This window comes from Antrostomus carolinensis, unplaced genomic scaffold (genome assembly GCF_000700745.2).
Source record: "Antrostomus carolinensis isolate BGI_N321 unplaced genomic scaffold, ASM70074v2 scaffold12918, whole genome shotgun sequence".
NCBI lineage: Eukaryota > Metazoa > Chordata > Aves > Caprimulgiformes > Caprimulgidae > Antrostomus > Antrostomus carolinensis.
Window position 1 is genome coordinate 1 of NW_010332334.1, and position 18,084 is coordinate 18,084.

Here is an 18,084-nt window from a genome sequence, read left to right on the forward strand (position 1 = left end):
ATAATAATAATAATAATAATAATAATAGTCATAATAACAGAATATATGAATGAGTTATGCACAGTGCAACTGCTCACCACCCAACAACCAATGCCCAGCCTGTTCCTGGGTAGTGATCCCAGAGGAGAGAAAATCCTGAAACTACAATCGCAGAAAAGACAGAGAGTGAACTTCTCAGCCAACCCTCATCTCTATACTGAGCATGACACTGTATCATATGGAATATCCCATTGGCCAGTTTGGGTCTGTTGCTCTGGCTATGCTCCCTCTCAGCTTCTTGAACACTAGCAAAGCATGAGAAGTTGAAAAGTCCTTGATTTCTTAGCAATACCTAAAACCATCAGTACATTATCAACATTCTTTTCATACCAAATCCATACTAAATCCAAAACACAGTGCTATTCTAGCTACTAAGAAGAAAAATAGCTCTATCCCAGCTGAAACCAGGGCACACTAAAATCCCAGAGCTGGCTTTGTCCATTTATAAGAACAGTTTCCTGATCAAGTATGTTGGGAGTGCGAGGGGTGGGGGAACAAACATTTGCTTCATATGTTTCTTAACAGATAAATTCATACTCTTTTCTAATGTCATCTTCGAGTTCAACATCCTCTAAAAACTTGTTAGCAACCATTTCCAAAGCATCTGTAGGCCAGGTTTGGAACCAATCAATGGTGCAGCAGTTTATTAGTGAAGGGAACATCCGTAATCTATTTCGAAATGCATCTCCAATAGGACTCATGGCTAGGGGGAAAAAAAAAAAAAATCACAATTGTTACCTAAGCTTGTTTGCAGTTAGAAAGCAGAAAAAACTACGCCTAAGAAAAAACATTCTAAGAAATAACACGTTGTGTACAGACCTAAGACAATATGCAATTTTTTCTTCACTCTCTCAATAAAGAAATTGTACATAGCAAGGGGAGTGACTTCAATTTTCCTGTTCTCCATCCTTGCTGCACTTTGCATTTTCTCAACAATATCAGCTTTCTCATCTGCTGCAAAGATACTAGGCACATCACCGGTATTTAAAAGCGTGTTGATATCTTCTACAAATGCTTCATCCTTTATTTGATTATCACAGAACAAAAAGGACACATTCTTGTTTGCAACACCTGCTTTCAGCATGACTCGTTTAACATCTTCTTTCCATTCATTGATTCCATAGGATTTCAGAATTTCAATTTGAAAGAGTTCAAAAGTATTAATGTAGGTGGCTAGCTTGGTAGCGCTTTGTCGACCACTCCCACCAATCCCCAACAACAACAGATGTCCATTATCCTGTTTCAGTACCCTGCATATCCTTGAGATATGCTCAATAGCAAACTTGAACATAACTAAGGACATTGGTGCCTTGCTGATATTGTTGTATTCTTCAAGGTAGTATTCCATCACGGCTGTCAGTTGCTCTAAGTCTGTGATTTCATCATACGCTTTTACATTACTGTCCGGCTTCAAATAGTCTCCAAAGAACAGGCTGCGAATATTATCATCAGAGATTTCTTCAGTAGATGAGAGATGACTCAGTACCTAGAGAAAAGACAAGAATCAACAGATAATTCAAACTATTAAAGAATTATTTTCCTTAAAGTCATAATCACTCTTACCTACATAGTAATAATACTGTGGGAAGCACTGTTTCCCAGCTGTTTCAGCTATCATCTTAGTCTGGAAAAAAAACCCACAAAAAACCCCACCTAAATGGGTAATATGCTGTAGGTTAACATGCAAGATTCCACATATGCATACTTCACAGAGAGATTTTGCTGACAAATACAGGATGAGTTCCCAAAAGGCTTCTCAGAAAAGTACCCACTACTCCCTTTGAGTCACCCAAATATTAACTTAAACAAAAGCACAGATGAACATTGTGTAAGACATTTATTCCAGATAGTCCTCTCTACCGACACAAAACCCTTTTGGAGTTATGAATCATTCTGATATGAAGTAATTTGTATTAACATGACTAGATATATGTATAATAATCAATACAGAATAGAATACCAACCATACTTTAAAAATGTATTGATTGAAATAATTCAAAATGTGTCCAATACTAATGTAATCTCAATGTCTCAATGTCAAAGTATTTCTGGAAATGCATCAGTCTCATTCTTGGTCCCAGCACATTAACAAAAAATACCTTATTAAAGCTCTGCTTGAAGCTATTTGTTGTTGTCTCCTGTACCATCTGAAAGAATACCTTTCTGTCCTCCTCATCAACCAAACGATCATAGAAAACTCGGTAAACCTCATGAATCCAAAGTCTTATCAGTTTATCTCCACCCTGAAAATGTAAAAACAAGGGGTAAATATAGCTTAGGCAGGATTTGTTTAAAAACAAAAGGACAGAAATGTCCATCTGGACCCTGCTATATCTTGTACTCAACACAGTGGGAATCTTTCAATTTCAAGCCATTCAGCACATGGCTTGGCATCTGCTAACTTAACTGGCTTCCTCACCTAGTTACCCGTCCTGTCCTTTCTGCCAATACAAACTGGGACTCTTATGTCAAAGTGTTTTTCTCTACTGTATCAAACCTCCCCACCCTTCCAACATCAAGAATAAATCTTTCAAAGATATGGCTCATGCGCTCTAACTCAAGTCCTGCCCAAAACCGTTGTTGGCTAAGATTTCCCCTGAATAGCTTTTAGAGGTTTTGTTCTGTTTCTGCACCAAAAACATTCTCCCAACAGAAATAAAATCTGTAATACTCCTTTAACCTGACATTTTACTGAATATGGATGAAAAAAAGTAGAAAGATGAAAATATACACATCTATCAGTATTAATTTGTAGTTTGTGACAACAGTCAAGCTCAGGGCTAAATTATTCAGTCTTGTTCACTGATGAGCTTGCCATCTGTAAGGGAGAGATACTGAGTCTTTTCCCACATTTGTTTCTTTTGTATATTTAGTTTGCAAGTTCAAGAGAAGGGACTGTCTGACTTGACAGACTGGCCTTGGACCTCTGGGCCTAACTGTAATACATGTAAAGAATATTAACAAAAATGACAGCTGTCTCCTTCAGAGAAAGACAGAAAATATGTATCAAGGTATTCAGGGACTATCCCAATTTTAAACCTTGTATATCTCTTGAAAACACAGTTCAAGTATTTTGAAATGTTTACCTACTGATATTAAAAATAATTTAATTTTTCCATTGCTCTTTCTTACAGCAACATAACGAAACTACAACTTACTTGCAAATGAGTGTGTGGACAAAGCAGCACTCCTTTAATAACCCTGGAAAAATCCCGTAGATTAAAGACATAGTGGGATTTTGAAGGAGTTGGGAGAAAATTATCAACCGCCATTTTATAAATCACCATTGTTGCTTGGACCATTATCTTACCCAGCCTTAAGAAGGAAAAGAGATATAATTTTAACTTCTGCAGATAAATAGCAGGAAAAAAAATGACAAAGGTGTTACAAGAAATATATCCCATTACCTTAGAAACACAGGCTCAAAGCCTTTGCTGAAGTGCCAATCAGCAACTGCAGTAAAAATCTTTGTTAATATTTCATCATCAAAAGAATGGATAGATACAATATTCAAGTGCCGTGTGAAGCGTCCTGTAATGCACACAAAAAGATGCAGAAAGATTTAGGAATGTCCAAACATTTTTCCATCTGTCAGATAGCATATTCTAGGACTGACTGCCACTCAACAAGATTTGAATCTGGCTCCAGCTCCATGACTGTTTCTGGCAAATTTCTGCCCCAGCAGTGATGCAAAAGAAATATAAAATAGTTTATATTTTATATCAGTATTTCTCTTAGAGTAACTGTTTTTAATATGAAAAATATGAATCTCCATTACAACAAGGCCACTATTACTCAAATTTAAATTTCAGCTCATATTAGCCCTGTTGATTGTGATATGACACAATAAAACTTTACAAAAATCAAGTATCTTATCAGCTTTAATTAAAAAAAAAAAAATCAGTCTATACACTAGTAAATTTTACAAATTTAGCTGTATCAGAAGAGTTACCTTAATCAAGCCTCCTCACAGGACATACAGTTATACCTGTATTAGAGTGTTCATATGAAGCAAAGTGGCATAAAGTGCCTTATAATGGTGCAGCTGTAGCTACATTAGGGCTTTTACTGACATAATTTTTTCATTAGAAAAGATAACCTCCCTTATGGGGATATCACAGGAATCACAGACTTGCAGGCAACATGCTTGTAAATAAATGCAGGCAACCTATCTTAGCAGCAGGAGATACAATTTCAGAAGAGAACTGCCAGAAAGTCTTGTCAAGAAGATGTATCCCCTCCCTTTTCCAAAGACTAGAAAAAGGAGAAAGTGTCCAATTCTCTAATTTTAGAACTATTTTCTTCATTCATAGTTTAATCAACACTAAAAACATTGCTTCTAATGTTGATTAAACTCCCTCTGGAAAAGGTACATATTTCACCTTGAGCATACAGACTTCTATTTGGAATGACCCAGCCAGTGAATGTATCTGCAGGTTTACAAGTAATAGATAAATGCAGAATTTGTCATCAGCAAAACTGAACCTGCCCCTGAACTTCAGTCCATTAGAAAACTACTTACCATAGTAATATATTTCCTACCTGTAATATCATTCCTGCCTCCCCCAGGTGGACCCATAGCTGAAACAAGCAGCACATCTATGATATTAATCTTGGATGTATCTTTCTTGTCATACCAGTAACCATGATCAATCCATTGTCTGAGAAGCTCAATAGGTGGCTGGGCTCCATACACTTCCTTTGCAGGCATGTTTAGATCATCTACGGAGAACACAAACATTGAACAAAAAAACCCCCGCAGTGTTTAGGAACTAGTTTTCTTTCGAAGCTAAGAACTGACCTAGAGGTAGAAAAAGGTTGTGCCTTGTTATTCTTGCTTCCCATTAAACTAACCAGAATCAAATAGCATTACACTTCACAAGCATACTTAGAGGTGATGGTTTAGCTTAGGGTGGTTGGTGATTTTAGACTTCGCTTTATTTTCTTTCATGTCACACTGTAACACTATGAACTACTCTGGACAACCACCACTTAAACAGAAAGTTTTCAGCAGGGGGCAGTGGTAATCCTTCTTTGCATGCCTGAAAGAAACCGAGAGCACTGAGGCAATACAAAATTACTAGTCTCAGGTGAATCACTTCCTTTGCCTAAAATCAGAATTAAAATGAGATTAAAACCCTGAAAAATCTATCTTACCCACAAATATTATAGCTTTTTTCCCCAAAGGAGGTCCAAATAATCCTTTTCTTCTTCTGTCCAGCTTGGACATAATAATATCTTGGGTTTGGTTAGCAGAGGTTCTTGCAGAGAAGTTGAGGAAGCTTGGGATATAGTTTTGCTTTGGAAGTTGTAGTAGAAAACTGTTTGTTATAACTGATTTTCCAGTGCCAGTTGGACCCACAAAAAGCAAGGGGATATTATGCTCCACATATGTTTTAAGAAAAAACATTTGTCTGGCAGTTTCCATTGTTGGAATGATCAGCTCAGATACCTGTTACATAGGAAAGTAAAATAGAACATGAAAATCATACATCTAATATCTTAATCAACATGAATATTTGCAAGCAGCTACAGGACACCTGTAGCACAAATGAATTTTTTAAAAAATTATTTTCTCTAAAAACCTAGGCTATAACAAGGTTCTGATGGATAGTATGGCCCCACTTCTTGTTCAGTGCTCATACAGTAAACAGCACAACTAGTATTATCTATGTTAGGGTTCATACACACTATAAATCTTGGAAGCAGAACTGCAGGGTTAGGTATGGCTTAATTCTACTCCTTTATTGTGCAAAGGGAAAGGAATAGTGGGAAATTTTTTTCTCTTTCTCATCTTCCATGTATCATTAGCAGCTGTGCATCATATATCAAGGAAATGTTTTAGAAAGCAGAATGAAATGTAATCTTACATCTCTCATGCACTCAATAGACAAGACAGTTGCAACTACAATGGAATGAAAAGCTGAACAAACATCACTTAAGTTATCTTGAAATTTCATCTTCAGAATAGGTGCTTTTTCTAGACCTCTGCTGCGCTACAGTTCCCTTGAGCTCACAGCTGCCACTCAAAATGTGAGTGCCCCTATTTGGAAATGGAGGGGCTCCAGGACTCTCAGTACTGCTATCCATAGCCCAAGAAGTAGTGAGTCTCTTTGCTTGCTTTCTCTGATCAATTCATACTAGAATATCATTACATCAACCACAGAAAACAAAAATGAAGGAAGGGAAATTCGGGCTTGGGTTTTTTCCTACCATGATTTCCCCAACATCAGATGCTATTACAGAGACAAAAGCAGAACCAAAAATTTCAACCACCAGCCAACCTCAGGGCTCCATGTTCACCTGCAGTGCTGAACTTTCAGTATTGATGGTACCAGAATTAAGACATAAGCATGAGAAGGAGCCTACAGAGATTAATTAAATGTCGAAGATCAAACACTAAACAGCCTAATATAGTAGCATCAGAGCTAGGTAAGGTAGATGATTTATATCTCTAAATCATTTAGTCAAATAATTATTTTCTATAATGAAAGATGTCAATGTGAACCTTAGCCTCTGGGGAGATAACTTGCTCTTCTTTTGTGATGTACTCTGTCCACATGTTCCACTGCCCACTACCGTGCTTGTAAAAATAGAAGTCATAAACACTCCCTGTTAAAAAACACAACATATGAAAACCCACTGATTAAAGAATAAAAATAAACTTGAACCATTTTAGTGTGAGACATCCAGCACTGAGAGATAATGAAGGCTTTTAGTATATGAGGTACCCTCCTCCCCCACTGCCATTATTATCACCAAATTATTTTAGGTCAGATTCAGCTAAATTGTTTGAGTACAAAATAAGGTATATGCTACCCCTGGCTAAAAGAGCCAGGAAAGAAGAACCAACTGTGCAGCCCAAGGCTTGGCAGATGGTGGCTCTGCTGCAGACTTAACATCTGCCAGGCAGCCTATTCTCCCTTGAAGTGCTGAGTTTTCTTATTGCTTTATAAAAGGCCAGGCAAGTACAGCTATGAAGAAGCACCTTTTTCTGGGAAGATACTGCTTCTGGCAAGCTTCACACTTTTAGGGCGTGGATTTTCATCATTCATTCCCATGAGCAAGTTGCGGTAAAACAAATCAAATTTCTTTCTGCTGTCTGCATCGATGATCCCACCAACAGTCCAAACCAAAGCAAAAAGGAAAAGCCCCTGCAGCCACAAGGTGATCTGCTGACTAGACATGCTTTCCTTCTCCTCTTCCTCAGATTGCTTTATTTCATCTAAAACACATATTTTTAATTTAATTAAATGCCAGTAATAAGCATAAATCCCAATTCAAAATGTATTTTTGCAAAAGTATTCTGAGACAAACTTAGAGTATTGTCTTTGGTGGAACAAAGCACATCTACAGAGCTAAGATCTTGTCTGTGTAAAATACTGTTTACAAATAAAAATAAATGAGAAGAAAAAACATTTACAAAGGCTCCTAATTCTTTTCTTAGGATGCTAGCTAACAGCAAGAAAAACACATGGAATACACTCATAAGATCATGTTCAGTGTTGTAATGACACCAGTGTCCAAATGTGAAAGCTCTGTAGGCTAGTTAAAGAACTGTTATTAATACCAATCAGTAAGAAAGGACTTGTGTTGCATGATCTCAACAGTAAGCAATTCCTTTCGTATTTCCTTGCAGCTGATAACTTGCATCTTGTCATTGGACACAGCAGGAAAAAAAGAAACAATGAAGTTAGAAGAATAAGGCTTAGAGTACTTACCAAGCAGACAAGTATAGAGTTTCATCAAGCTATAACTCAGATGAATAGAGGATGTTTGTACAATGGCCTTGCAATGAAGGTGAATAAACTCTAAACAGGGCTGGACTAGCCACATAAACATGTCATTAACCTACCAGGAGAAAAGGAAATGGCTTTAAAACAATGCAGAAGCTCCCACATTTCCCACTAGCCCTCAATTTTCCCTCAATAAAACATAAGGAATCAGAAATTCTTCAAGTTGTCGGAGGGAAGATCAGGAACAGACCTGAGTGAGGCAGTACTTAAGCGACGACACTTACACCATCATTATCTGATGGTGAAAACAAGTTGCTTCTACCACAGAGAAATTTTCATCAGGAATTTTGTTACCCAGTTACTTATCCAGACAGCTGAGCAGTAGCTCAGCCTAGGCAGACCACTGTTTTGCTTAGGCAACAACAAAATTATTCCAACAGAAACAAAGATAAGGGCTTAATCCTCCCTTAAAAAGGACAGGTCCCTGCTGAGGTCTCAGCACAGATACTGTGCCACAGCAGAAATTCCAGAAAGCAGGAACTGACTGTTATCTGCAGGAGTGCCGCAGCATGCAGGTAGATAATGACCACGGCTGGTGGTATCTGCTCCATGAACTCAAGCAGGAAAACAAGAGAGGAATCATGCTAGCCTTTTCCCAGGGACTAGTACTCAGGGAGATGCACTAAAGGGTCAAGCTATCTGCTGGTTAAGCAATAATTATTTGGCTTTGATGAACTAAGAAAACTGTCAATAAACAGCTCTTTTAGTCTTGGTACTTCTTTTGAATTTGTTCACAATTTCCTGCAAAAACTCAGCAGGGGCCTTGTCAAATCACAAAAAAAAAAAAAATCAAAGTTTTCTCCAGCACAAATCCTATTGTGTACAGATCTTATTCTAAATCTTTTACTAGATTTTAATTCCCAATAAAAGGGATTTTTAATTTTGATATGATTAAAAGCTCATTCCAACCAACACCTACTTTTATTTGCATCTACACTGAAGATATACTACAATACACAACACAAAGCAAGGATTCATGAGGTGACTAAGGCTTTGAAGATCAAGCTGTTAATGATGATAATATTATTATAAGCATTTCTCAGGCTAAACTCTAGATGTCTGAGAAAGAAGAAGGATGTATTCAAAACATTCAGAGTCTTCCAGTTTTTCCCGGATTGTATTTCTAATACTCATGGCATCTCCAGCTCTCAAGGACCTTCCTTGCAATGACATTTGACATTCATCACTACAAAATCATTACAACAGCCTCTAGGAGATCTAGGACACTATAAATCATGGAAGTATTTCAAAAAGTTTTGATTTTGCATGCCTGCCTTCAAGTGGGCAAACTGTGAACATCACCTTAAAGTTAAGCTTCTAGATTAGACCTATATAAAAAATTAAGTTTCGCACCAGCTCTCGGTGTTCTTCCTGCAGGTTTGGAGGCAGCGTTTTCATGTAGGAATCTTTCAGTGGCTTCCAACCTAACTGTTGTGAGTCCATATAGATCATACCACACCTGGGAAGAGCAAACAACTATGGTACAGGAATAGATGTGCAAGGTGGGACAATTCAAGTTTAAATGCTTTCACATTACCTGCTGACAGTTGCCGGAGATGCCTCCTCTAAGTCTGCTGGCTCAAAGATTAAACTCATTTTCGAATTCATCTGAATTATTTCACCACTCATTAAGCACAGCTAGAAGAAGAGCATCACACAAACATGATCTATGCACTGATGATTGCACAAGCAATACCTGTCACAAAATCACTGAATATTCTTAGTGTCACTCCTCATTCACTCATCTGTATTCTCACAACACATGATATTTTCTAACCTTGTCTCAACTTTCCCACGTTACTGTTAACGACTTGCAGAGACACAGAGAACAATGCTCTATCTTTAAATCACTCAGCAAGGAAAAGTAGTTATGACCTGCAGCTTTTTTTAGTTAATTTGTTCACTAAGTAATTTAAATTTTCAGTTACAGAACTGTGTTTATGTATTTCAGTTTCCTAAAAAGGCAAATAAAAAAGCTTCAGTGAGCAATCTCATTTCAACGAAGTAGGAGCAAGAAAATGCTTTTAGGCAGAAGTACCAGCTTAATAAACCAACTCTCATAACTGGGGAAATAAGGCAATGGTTTTAAGCACATCAGCCTTTCCTGGGTCTCACATCTCCTTTGACTAACATGGTAACAATATTGCTACTACTAAAATAAAGTATGTATATTCAAGGAGGAGATTACTGGCAAAAATTAGGTTACCTTTTTATTATCATCCAGCACAGTGTTCATGTTCTCTATCCAAACTGCATCCACTGGGCCATCAAAAATAATCCACTTCCGATCATCTGTGGTAGAAGATGCTTGTTCCCTGAAGGCATTTGCAAGAACTCCGTCTGTCCACTCATGGCTTACAGGATCAAAACTGCCATATAGCTGTCCCATAGTAATTGCTTTGGGATTAATAACTTTGTATTCAACAGCAAATTCATCCATGGATTTTGCTGTGTAAAAAGACAAATAGATGAGCTTGAGAATTTGATAGGTTAATTTCATTCAACAACTGAAGTGAAGAACGAGATGATTCCTGGGGATCCTACTTTAGTTGCCCAAGGCAAAAAAACCCAGACATTTGGCAGCTAGGTAGCAGTATACTTCCAGACAAATATACCAGAAAAAAATAGTTCAACAAATAGAAAATTTCCAGTTGAGAAAGCAGATTATAGGACAATTAACAACCTGGGCATATCTCTGTAAAGGGAAAACCTTAGTCAGAGAATTAACTTCATTAAATGAGAAGTCTGTGGCTGAACAACATTACCTGCGCACAAATCAGCAAGGGCACCAGCTAGCACTTTGTACGCACAGGTCTTCCCACTCAAAGGATCTCCAACAATCATGAAACCATGGCGCACCAGCATCATTTCATATATCTGTAGCAGTGACAAGAGATCGACTCTTTAACATAGCACAAAAGGAAGCATTATGGGTATGAAACTAGAGGTATGCCTCCTGCATTCAGACATGACAGGACAAAGTATCAGCCAAATATCTGTATTCTATTAAGGCTGACTAAAGCCTTAACCCAAACCAGAAGGCAGTCAGATTATTATGGCAATTCTCACAATCCTCACTGATATAATTTAAGAAGTCATTGCCCCCAGGCATCCTCCCTTTCTCCTTGCTAAACATTATCCCTCAGCTGTAACAGCATCCTTGTACAGGATGTGAGTGCACCAACCAGACACTGTAGATCATAGCCCAGTGTAAAAGCCTAAACTGAAATCAATGGTTACCAATGAATCTAACACAATGGGACTGAAACTACAGTTCTGAGGATCTGTCATATGACTGGTCACACAGAGGCTGGCTTTGGATTGCAAGAGTGGTAACTTCTTCAGTCACCAGCCTTGCCAGAACTCAAGTCAAAGCCTTGAAACAGAACACCTTCACACAGACCTGTAAGAAGAACCCCTAAGAAGACTTTTAAATCCCAGGCTAGGGCTGATATTTTCTGGTTTAGCCTAAACTCCTAACCAGTTAATATTTATCCCTATTTAAATGAAAGTTAAAGCATGGTTTGCAAAGCAGCATAAGCCAAGTCTGAACATAAGCCATGAAGTCTGAACTGCTGCTGGAAGGGCCTCTCATGACCCTGCCCCAGCCACACGTTTTTGCCCTTGCCATTACACTGTCAGTAGGCTGCACTACTCACAAGAAAAAAAAAATTAAGCATTCTTTAAAAGGTCACTAATACGAGTTAATGGGAGACAATGGGAACACAGAGCTGGAGGTGAAGTATAAGCAAGAGTAAGAAATGTCACCTCTTTCAAGACTTCTCAAAGAGACTGTGAGTGGAACTGGGAACAGGGCCTGATCCCCATCCAGAGATCTGTTCAGTAGGCTACACTGCCTCAGCTAATAACAGATTCAGTCTAATTTTCTATCCTGAACCATAAGACCTACAATGTGGCTGTGCACGTTAGCTCCTTCACAGGCTGACTGAATTTAAAAAATCACTATGAGCAAAGCAGGCTTTTACTCCATGATTTTTACTCAGTAAAAATACGCTGTTTGTAATTTTCTACTTATTGATCATGGAAAATATCAACTATTAATTCATGACACAGACAGTGAATGAAGAGTGTTTCCGCTCTCACACTTTTCTTCCCCAGAAGTATGAGAAAATAAACCTGAATAATTTTTCCAATGAACCATGTTACTGGTTGAAGATCCATTTTTTTAATATTTTCAGTCAGTGCCTTGACAAAAAGGTCATAGTCTGGTGTAGGAAGAACAACTCCAGGAAATAGGTCAGATATGATGCCCTGTTAAGGAAAGACAGCAGAGAACACTATTTGAACACAGATTACAAAAAGGAAAAATTCCCAAAGCATAAAAATCTACAAGTAAAACAATATTCATACAGATAACAGGAGGTTAAGAGGAAATGTCCTCAGCTAGACAAAAGTAATTTCTAAGCAAACTGTAGCAATGAAAGTATTCTGTATGCATGAGACAGAAATGAGTGCCTGACCTTTTCATACACACACTGGTATTGTAGAAGGAAGCTTAACCTGCTGCAAATTTGGGGCAAATTCCAGCACAAAGTCAGAACACAAACTTCAAAGAATGGTCTCCATGAATGAAACAACACAGAGTGACTTTTAGCAAGATATTTTATAAAATATTTTCTAGAATAACTTAAAAGGCACCACTGAAAGTTTGTTTTTCAAAACAATACTAACAGAATCAAATAGTACATCCAGATCAGTGGACTGAAATAACTCTACACTAATACAGCAGCATGTAGACCAAACTGTTCTAAATCAAGATAATGACCTGTTCTGTAGGTTCTTATAATGGATCTCAATCACAAAACCTAAACACACTGGCCTGATAGCTTACCTGAAACAATGGCACATCCTGTGCCAAGAATTTGGCCAAGTTAACATCCAGCAAAGCTCGAAGTAACAACACACTTTCATTTTCAGTTGGGTACTTCAGTTTTAAGTTTCCTGCTGCTGTCAGGACAGATTTAACAGCACGCATTCCATAATCATAGTGATGCTGAGATGACAGCTGCTCAGAGCACAAACGGTAAGTGGCAACAATTTTCTGGGCAAGACTGTGGATATTAAAATATTACATGTAGAATGAAAATATCTCACCATGCAAGGAAAATAATTTAAGTACCCATACACACAAAGTAACTGCAGTGATTATTAGACTTATCAGCTGACAAGATGGCCCAAAACATCTAGGAAGCAAAACTGTAGATTTCACCATGCCAGAGAATGTGTGTGCCATTTAGGAGTTCTGTTTGATATTATGATACGTTTTCCAAATGTTCCTGTGTAGAGGTGCACATTCGTCAACAGGTGGTAAATGAGAATTGCTGATGAAGCAGGAGATTAAAAAGTACTTTCTGGAGAGACAGCACATGGACAGCTTTCCAAAACTACAGGCCTCAGACACAGAGGAATGAGGTATATCAGACTCAACTGAGATGGAAGATTCAGCGTTGTCTTACCTCCGGGAGTCCAGAAATCCCATTGAATAAAGTGAAATTTCTCCAATCAAAGCATAATCTGGAACCATCATGGCAACTGTTCGGAACAGTGCCTGTAAGAATAAAAGTAAGATACAAGCTTAGACTATGGAATATGGTAATAACTTGTGTCTGTTTTGTAAGAATAGCAATTCTCCATAAATTCATGAACTTCTGTACACCATATTTCATTTTCATCACTTTAGGAATCTTCTGAACTCTATGAAATTGCATTAGAATTCTATTCTGTTCCATTATGATCTTATCAAGAGGTTCAAGAGGTCTGTGCTAAGCACCAGAGAAACAAATGTTTAGAAAGAATCATAATCCTAAAGAACTATTAATAGAGGAAAAGGGAGGTGTCCTTCATCTCAGTTTCATAGCAGACAAACTAGTACATGGTGTGTACTAGTAACAGGTCTTGTAACAGGTCATGCAAAAAAATTGTGGCAAAGCTAGGAAAATAACTAGGACCACATTGGTCTCTCTGCAGTGTCTCAGCAACTTGCAAAGTTACAATCAATTTAAATCGGGATTTGGATCACCAAACCATTGTAAACCAGGAGGATTTCCACTTAGAGAGAGCACAGTTAAAGCTGTGAACTAGTATCAGTATGATTAAGACCTTTCATCTCTGCATTTCGTACAGTCCTAAACACTTACTAAAGCTTAGCAAAAAGCACAGCAGAATATGCTTGAATGGGTTATTAATGTATTAGTTGATTGCTGCTTTCTGTTTCCTATTACAATAGACCAGAAGTTGAAAATTCTGTTTAATTCCTCTAAGAAATCAGATTTACCTTCAGATTATCGGGTAGCTCTGCCCGTCCAGCATATCCAGGATTCATTGTGATAAACACAGCACATGTAGGGTTAAGAGAGATCTCTGTCCCTTCAAAGATGAATGTTTTGAGTTTGCGAATAATAGCTTGCTGGATGCTAAGTATTTGTTGGGCAACTACAGATAATACTTCAACCTAATACAGACAGAATAGATTGGAAAACATGAGACACTTGGAGGCAATCTAAAATGTTTTTGTTTATATATTTTGATGGCTATAATTGCATTCCTCCAGGTGAAAAATGACCCTGTGACTGATAACTGAGCCTAAATATTAGCTGTCTATTGAAGTGGTCCTCTGAAAGATCCCTACTCAACCAACGTAGACAGATCAACAGAGGCTTCTAAAAGCCTCCAAAGGGAAATACCATCCACCTGAATATAGATATCTAAGTTAGGTGGACAGGAATTCCCTCTGGAGGCCTCCAAAAGCACTTTCCTTTTACCTCAGATACAGAATTTAGGCTCTTCAGAAGGACCAATTCACCCAGTGCCCCAAATTGAGGGTAAATGTAAAGAATGGGTAAGGCAGCCTAGGGTCAATCCTCAGTGCTTTAAAGTATCAAGGTAACAGAATATTGGAAAATGAGCATACTAAAACTTGAATTCATTAAAAAATAAGTTACAGCAGACCAATGGAGAGGTTAAGGCACTAAGGATACTCAAACATATAAAATAGATCTTCATGGAATTTCCACATTTACTAGTATCTACTTAAATCTAACTCCAAAGTGACCAAATTTTAAAACAAAACAAAAAAAAATCAGAGTAAGATTAAGGAGGGAATTAGATGTGTCTGGTTACACAGTTAGTTAACCAGGTCAATTGGTTAGTCACACTCTGCTAGTCACAGGAATCCCTCTACCAGGATTTGTCTGCCTTGTGCTGAACATAAATGCAGCCCCACAGCTGTAGCTTGATTTCTCAAGGAGACAAGAAGGACAGTTCTTTCCCAACAAATGAGTGGCACATACAGAGAGGAAATTGCACAGAACCATTTTTCCAGCTAAAATAACCTAGAACACAAGACTTCTGCAACACATCACAGGTAGGCATGGGCTCCCACCGCAGACAGCTGAGCACCTATTTCTGTGTCATTCTCAAAACAAAGAGGCTGTACCACAAATAGAAGTAGAAAATTGGCAATAATACTGTCATGTCTAAATCTAAAACCTCTTATATCTTAATTTAAAGCTTTATCATCTTATTTGTGTGAGTTAAAACATTACCTCAATTCTATTGAACTCGTCAAAGCAGGACCATGCACCAGATTGTGCCAGTCCCTTAAAGAACTTGCCCATTGCCTTGTAATCGAGACCATCGGAGCAATTAAAGACCACACACTACAACAAAAACACACAGAGAACATCTCTCAGTATTAACACAAAGTCCACTATAAAAGTCTTAGCATCTAAAATGGGAAGGAATTATCATTGCTAATTTTGGATTTGAACACTAGGATGCCATATAAACACGCTCCTAAATGTGTGCTTCTGGCCAACTATTTCTGTGAATAAAGAACAGGTACAGAACAAGCAGCCCTTGCTTAAGGATGGCATTTCAAGAAATACCTACGTACCCAAACATAAGCAATGGGAAGAAAAAAGTTTATATTTTGGTACCTGCTTAGCTAGTGCTTTTGCTAGATCTTTTGTTGTTTCTGTTTTGCCAGTCCCAGCAGGTCCTTCTGGAGCACCACCAAGATTTAATTTCAAGGCACCCATTAATGTCCTACATAAACAAGAACATAGGCATTAGAAATAGTAATCTTTAATGGCAGATTGTTTCTGAAGGTATGGATAAGCATTTTCCTATACAGGTTCCCCTGGAAATTATTTACTTGTTCCCTACTAACTTTGCAACTTGTCCTAAAAAAACAGTATTGTCTCATAACTGATTCCCAATTGTGGAAGCTCACATTCACCCACTTGGCCTACAAGGAGTGTCAAGGCTTTTTGTCACATGCATCCACCCTGTATATCCTCAATTACACAAGAACAAACGCAGAGTGCCATAAGCAAAATGTCAGAGTTCACAAAAACACACATTTTCATCAAGTGGCACCACCGCTCATTACAAGAACCTGAAGCTGGCTTTATAAATGAAGTCTATCTTTAGAAATGACTGAGAAAGCATAAAGGTTGTTTCATAAACCTGGGAATCACATTGCTCTCCAGGTGATTTTCATACTAAAAATGAGATCCCTGTTAAAACTGGAGTGATCTGATTATTTTACAAAAGCTTCATTTAAAGGTTTTGCCACCAAAAGCAGTTGTTAAGTTGTGCTGAATAGTCTGCTCGCTCATTGCTTGTGCTGAAACTACACTTAGCACAGCCAACTGCATAGTCTTAGGTTAGATTGAGCTAATTCTAATGACAACCCCAGTTTACAGCTAATGCACCAGTAACAAGGCTCTTTCAACACCACTATGAATGCCAAAAGATTAAGCATTTGCCAGCATAGGCATTAACATAGGCACTTTACTACAAGTGCCTTCTATACAATGGTGAGTTCACAGCTCAGCACTTAAGTAAAATCTTTATATCCTCACCATATATTTGCCTGGAGATACTATAAAGTTCTTTAAACCTTTGACCTAAAATTACCTGCATAGATGACCTGTGTCTCCAGGGCTCACCAGAAGTGAAATACCAAATGCCCTTGAATACTTCAACCTTGGGGGATGATGTATTTCCATTTCAACCTCTTGTGAGCAAGCAGAGGAACAGGAAGCTAATTGCATTCAAATACATATGAAGGGCTCTATAATTACCTCATTTATCTTACAGGCAGGCATACCCTACCTGTATGTCTTATTTCAAAGAAATTAATTGACCAGTGCTACTGTAAAGTTCTTTACAGTTCCAGTACCATGAGCTGCCAGCTCTTTTCAGAAGCACATTCTTGGATACAAGAGAGACTACTACTCTACTGGTGTAGAAACCTATACATTGTAAATATTTTACCATATTTGAGCAAAGAAGATATGTAAGATTTGCCTCCAAAACCTAGAGAAGAATCTTAGCTACTGAGGTTCCTGCTATTATTAACTATAAAAAATTAAAGTAAATATAGAACAATCCAAAAAAAGAAAACCTTATTCACAGACAACATGGCTTTACCTATAACATCGATCCGTTAGTGGGGTTATAACCAGACGTGGGGAATTGCCCAGATACTCATAACCGTATTTGGCTTCTGTTGTAATCATTTGGACTATTACATCCTTCTCATCCCAGTAGTATCTCAACTGAGAAAGCCACTGGAAGTCACTCAGATCTGTGATTCTGTCTTCAACCAATTTTGCAACCACATCACGAGCTGCAGAGTAAGACACAGATTACTTGAAAAATCTAAACACTTCTACTATGTTAGTTTACTTAAAACAATGTATAAGTAAACTAACATTTACTTATAGCTATGTAAGAGTAAACCAACATTTAGAGTAGGAGGCTGGCTTTCATGTTTCCCTGTTTTGCATAGGGAATCAGCTTAATCTGATCTGTGTCCCAGTGCCTGTTCTAAATAGATGATACTTGTTTAGGACTGAGCAATCTCCATCCGCCCAAAGACACTGTGCAATAACTCTGTAAAGGTTGTTTAAAGTTAGAGAAAGCATTTTAGCTGCCTCTTTCAAATAATTTACCCAACTAACAATAGCAGCACTGCCCCAGATGCAGCAAGAGTACCGGCACTGCACATTTACCATGCACATCAATGACAGTAAGAGCTCCAAGTGTCAGTCGGGCTCCACTGGACAGCTTTCCTCTCACTAAATCAACAATGTCCCCAATTTGTAGATTGCTCTTCTCCAAGAAATCCTGTCACAGAAACAGAACACAGGCGTTAATGTAATGCTGTAGCTAGCAGTTCCTAAGCTCCCATGGGTGCAGTCACTGGAGACAGCCCTTC

At 38.0% G+C, this 18,084-nt stretch overlaps 1 protein-coding gene across 1 annotated transcript in view; it reads right to left on the minus strand.

Moving 5' to 3' along the window:
• Positions 1–576: 576 nt before the first annotated feature.
• LOC104529236 (dynein heavy chain 3, axonemal-like) overlaps positions 577–18,084 on the minus strand; it is a gene marked incomplete at its 3' end in the record, with an annotated part of 47,097 nt that continues 29,589 nt past the window's right edge. The window contains exons 27-48 of the mRNA XM_029086349.1: positions 17,879–17,993; positions 17,295–17,493; positions 15,794–15,902; positions 15,401–15,514; positions 14,131–14,307; positions 13,313–13,404; positions 12,688–12,907; positions 11,973–12,107; positions 10,601–10,712; positions 10,042–10,283; positions 9,373–9,473; positions 9,189–9,294; positions 7,761–7,890; positions 7,028–7,264; positions 6,548–6,651; positions 5,197–5,491; positions 4,582–4,761; positions 3,447–3,570; positions 3,198–3,354; positions 2,139–2,282; positions 859–1,525; positions 577–742 (exon numbers count right to left, since the gene is read on the minus strand). Coding sequence (XP_028942182.1) covers positions 577–742; positions 859–1,525; positions 2,139–2,282; positions 3,198–3,354; positions 3,447–3,570; positions 4,582–4,761; positions 5,197–5,491; positions 6,548–6,651; positions 7,028–7,264; positions 7,761–7,890; positions 9,189–9,294; positions 9,373–9,473; positions 10,042–10,283; positions 10,601–10,712; positions 11,973–12,107; positions 12,688–12,907; positions 13,313–13,404; positions 14,131–14,307; positions 15,401–15,514; positions 15,794–15,902; positions 17,295–17,493; positions 17,879–17,993 — 3,926 coding nt within the window. The remainder of the gene's footprint in view (positions 743–858; positions 1,526–2,138; positions 2,283–3,197; positions 3,355–3,446; positions 3,571–4,581; positions 4,762–5,196; positions 5,492–6,547; positions 6,652–7,027; positions 7,265–7,760; positions 7,891–9,188; positions 9,295–9,372; positions 9,474–10,041; positions 10,284–10,600; positions 10,713–11,972; positions 12,108–12,687; positions 12,908–13,312; positions 13,405–14,130; positions 14,308–15,400; positions 15,515–15,793; positions 15,903–17,294; positions 17,494–17,878; positions 17,994–18,084) is intronic.